The 2,368-nt window shown below is 32.4% G+C and overlaps 1 protein-coding gene across 1 annotated transcript in view; it reads right to left on the minus strand.

The window, feature by feature from the left end:
* The window catches only part of KPNA5 (karyopherin alpha 5 (importin alpha 6)), a 42,708-nt gene that overhangs the window by 280 nt on the left and 40,060 nt on the right, over positions 1–2,368 (minus strand). Inside the window, exons 12-13 of the mRNA XM_012650128.1 lie at positions 2,028–2,036; positions 903–926 (exon numbers count right to left, since the gene is read on the minus strand). Coding sequence (XP_012505582.1) covers positions 903–926; positions 2,028–2,036 — 33 coding nt within the window. The remainder of the gene's footprint in view (positions 1–902; positions 927–2,027; positions 2,037–2,368) is intronic.

Here is a 2,368-nt window from a genome sequence, read left to right on the forward strand (position 1 = left end):
GGCCTGCGGAAGAGCTGAAGTCTGAAGCCCTCCGTGGGCTCCTGGCAGTGGGAAGCTGCCTTCAGGGCCCAGCCCATTCAGAGAGCCTTTCCCGGGGTCCCTCCCCAGTAACCCCCGCGGTACGTGGGCTGCAGGGGAGCTGGTAAGAGTCCCCAGGGCCCCCTTCACTTAACAAGCTAGACACGGGGTCCCAGAGAGGCCTCAGGAGATATTTATTTACCAGACGATGAGGAAGAGCACGTGTGGTCTGGGGAAGTAGTCTCAGTAGTTATGAAAGAAAGTATTAAGTTTGAACGTGCAGGCATTTACCATCACGGGGAACACAGAGTACCTTCTTAGCTCTAGAATTTCCACGTCTCCTCTAAAATTCCTCATCTGTTCACCCATTGGGTTGATCTCTTCCTCTAAGTTATCTGATGTATTTATAATAGTATTTTATTATTTTTAATATAGTGCTGTAACATTTCATAATCTTGCATACTACTCAAATGTTGGTTTACTTAGTTAGGTAAGAATATCTTCCCCACGTCTTACCCCTCAAGTCAGAATTTAAAGACACAATATCCTTTTTAGAGCCCTATTATATTGGCTCCTAAAATGTCATGTTTCATAAAACAGTAATGCTATAAATGAAAATGAATAAAGGTTAAGAACAATCTGATCTCACAGTTTCACAATTAAGTAGCCAGTAGATTGCTGAATTTAGAACAACAAAAATTCACTAAGACATTTTTATATTTACTTTTTCCATAATGCCCCTTCTTTGAAGAAGAAAAATGTAAAGACAAAGGCAATAAATACTTACTTTAGTCCTTTATCCAATAAATCTACCTTTAACTGCAAATAGGTTTTACAGTTAACCAAATGATGTTATTTCTGTGCCAGAAGAATTTATTACTTTTTTGTGTTGTTGTTGCTTTCTTGTTCTGGTGCTACCAGTAAGTGAACAAATGACAATAAAATTTAAGGACACTAAAAATTAAAACAACCTTTCAAAATAAAATTTATAGTAAAAAGACCAGGCCAGTGAGTCAAATACTTATAAAACAAGTAAGCAAAATTGCATAGATTAACTAGTAGAAATTCAAATTCAAATAAAATAAAACACCAAATTTAATTAAATAAATGAAAAGGACTCTTTCAATTATTTTCTTGGTATTTGCATTAATGCCACATTGCCCTTTATACTGCATTTTATTATTATCATTATTTTTGGCACAGTTTCTCTTAGATTTAAATATAACAAATCTTAGAAAAGCAAGTCAAAAAAGATTTTTTTTTCATAAGAGCCAGTGAAGAATAATGAAAACATTTTGGAGCATTTTAAATGGTACATTTGAAAAGAGTAATCATATTTTTAAAAACAATTGCAGTAACAAAATATTTGTTAGCCTTTATCCAATAAATATATTACCAGGCTTAGAGCTGGTTTCAACTTCTAGATAGTACCTTTTGCATTCAAATATAATCATACTAATTACCCAAGAAACAGATACAAGAAATTAAATATAACTTTTTATTTAAATGCTTATAAAGTATGGTCATATTCTGTACTTAGAGATACAATGTTTGTTTTACTGGCAAAAATTTAAAAATCTTCCTTCATAGGTCATTCTATGTGTGTACACACACACATATATATTATTCTTTCTTCTATAAGAGCTATTTTGTTTGAAAAATTTGGCTTAGAGATTTACTATAGTGACTATGGGGTCCTCAAAATAAAAGCAGGCACAGCTGGTTAGTTTAAGAATTATGCTGTATTATCAATTTCAATTGATTAGAAAGAGTAGAATACCCTGTCACCTGATAATTATAACTGTCTATACCACAGAAAAGTGTTTATCTGATAAATTCGCCATCAATTTGGTAATCTTTAACTACCCTGTTTTTTGAATATATAATGAAAAAGAAAAACTTTTTATACTCAACTATATAACTCCCACTACTTAAAAAGGGCACAGATACAATCCTCTACTTAACAATATAAAAAAAGGGTTGGCGGATACACTCAGCATTATGGACACCACTTAAACCTGCATTTTATAGCTATAGGTTTTAAGTGTCTTGCCAAAAGCTTAGTTTCATGATATATAATTTACAAAGTGTCATACACTATTTAAAAGTACTCCTATATACATTTTCCTCTTGGAACATGCCTCTGATTTCCAGCAGAAACATTATTAATGCCATCATAAATGAAATCTTTCTTTACAGAATAGATTATGAATCATATCAAAATTGCTTTAGTTCTCATCTTAAAAGAGCTGTAAACTAAGTTTTAAATAAGTATTCTAGGTATGTAATTGGAAATGTAAATAGCCTATATATAACTATAAATTAAAAGATTGAGTTCGATAGTACCATA

Source organism: Propithecus coquereli, unplaced genomic scaffold, assembly GCF_000956105.1.
Source record: "Propithecus coquereli isolate 6110/MARCELLA unplaced genomic scaffold, Pcoq_1.0 Scaffold313, whole genome shotgun sequence".
In the NCBI taxonomy this organism is placed as follows: domain Eukaryota; kingdom Metazoa; phylum Chordata; class Mammalia; order Primates; family Indriidae; genus Propithecus; species Propithecus coquereli.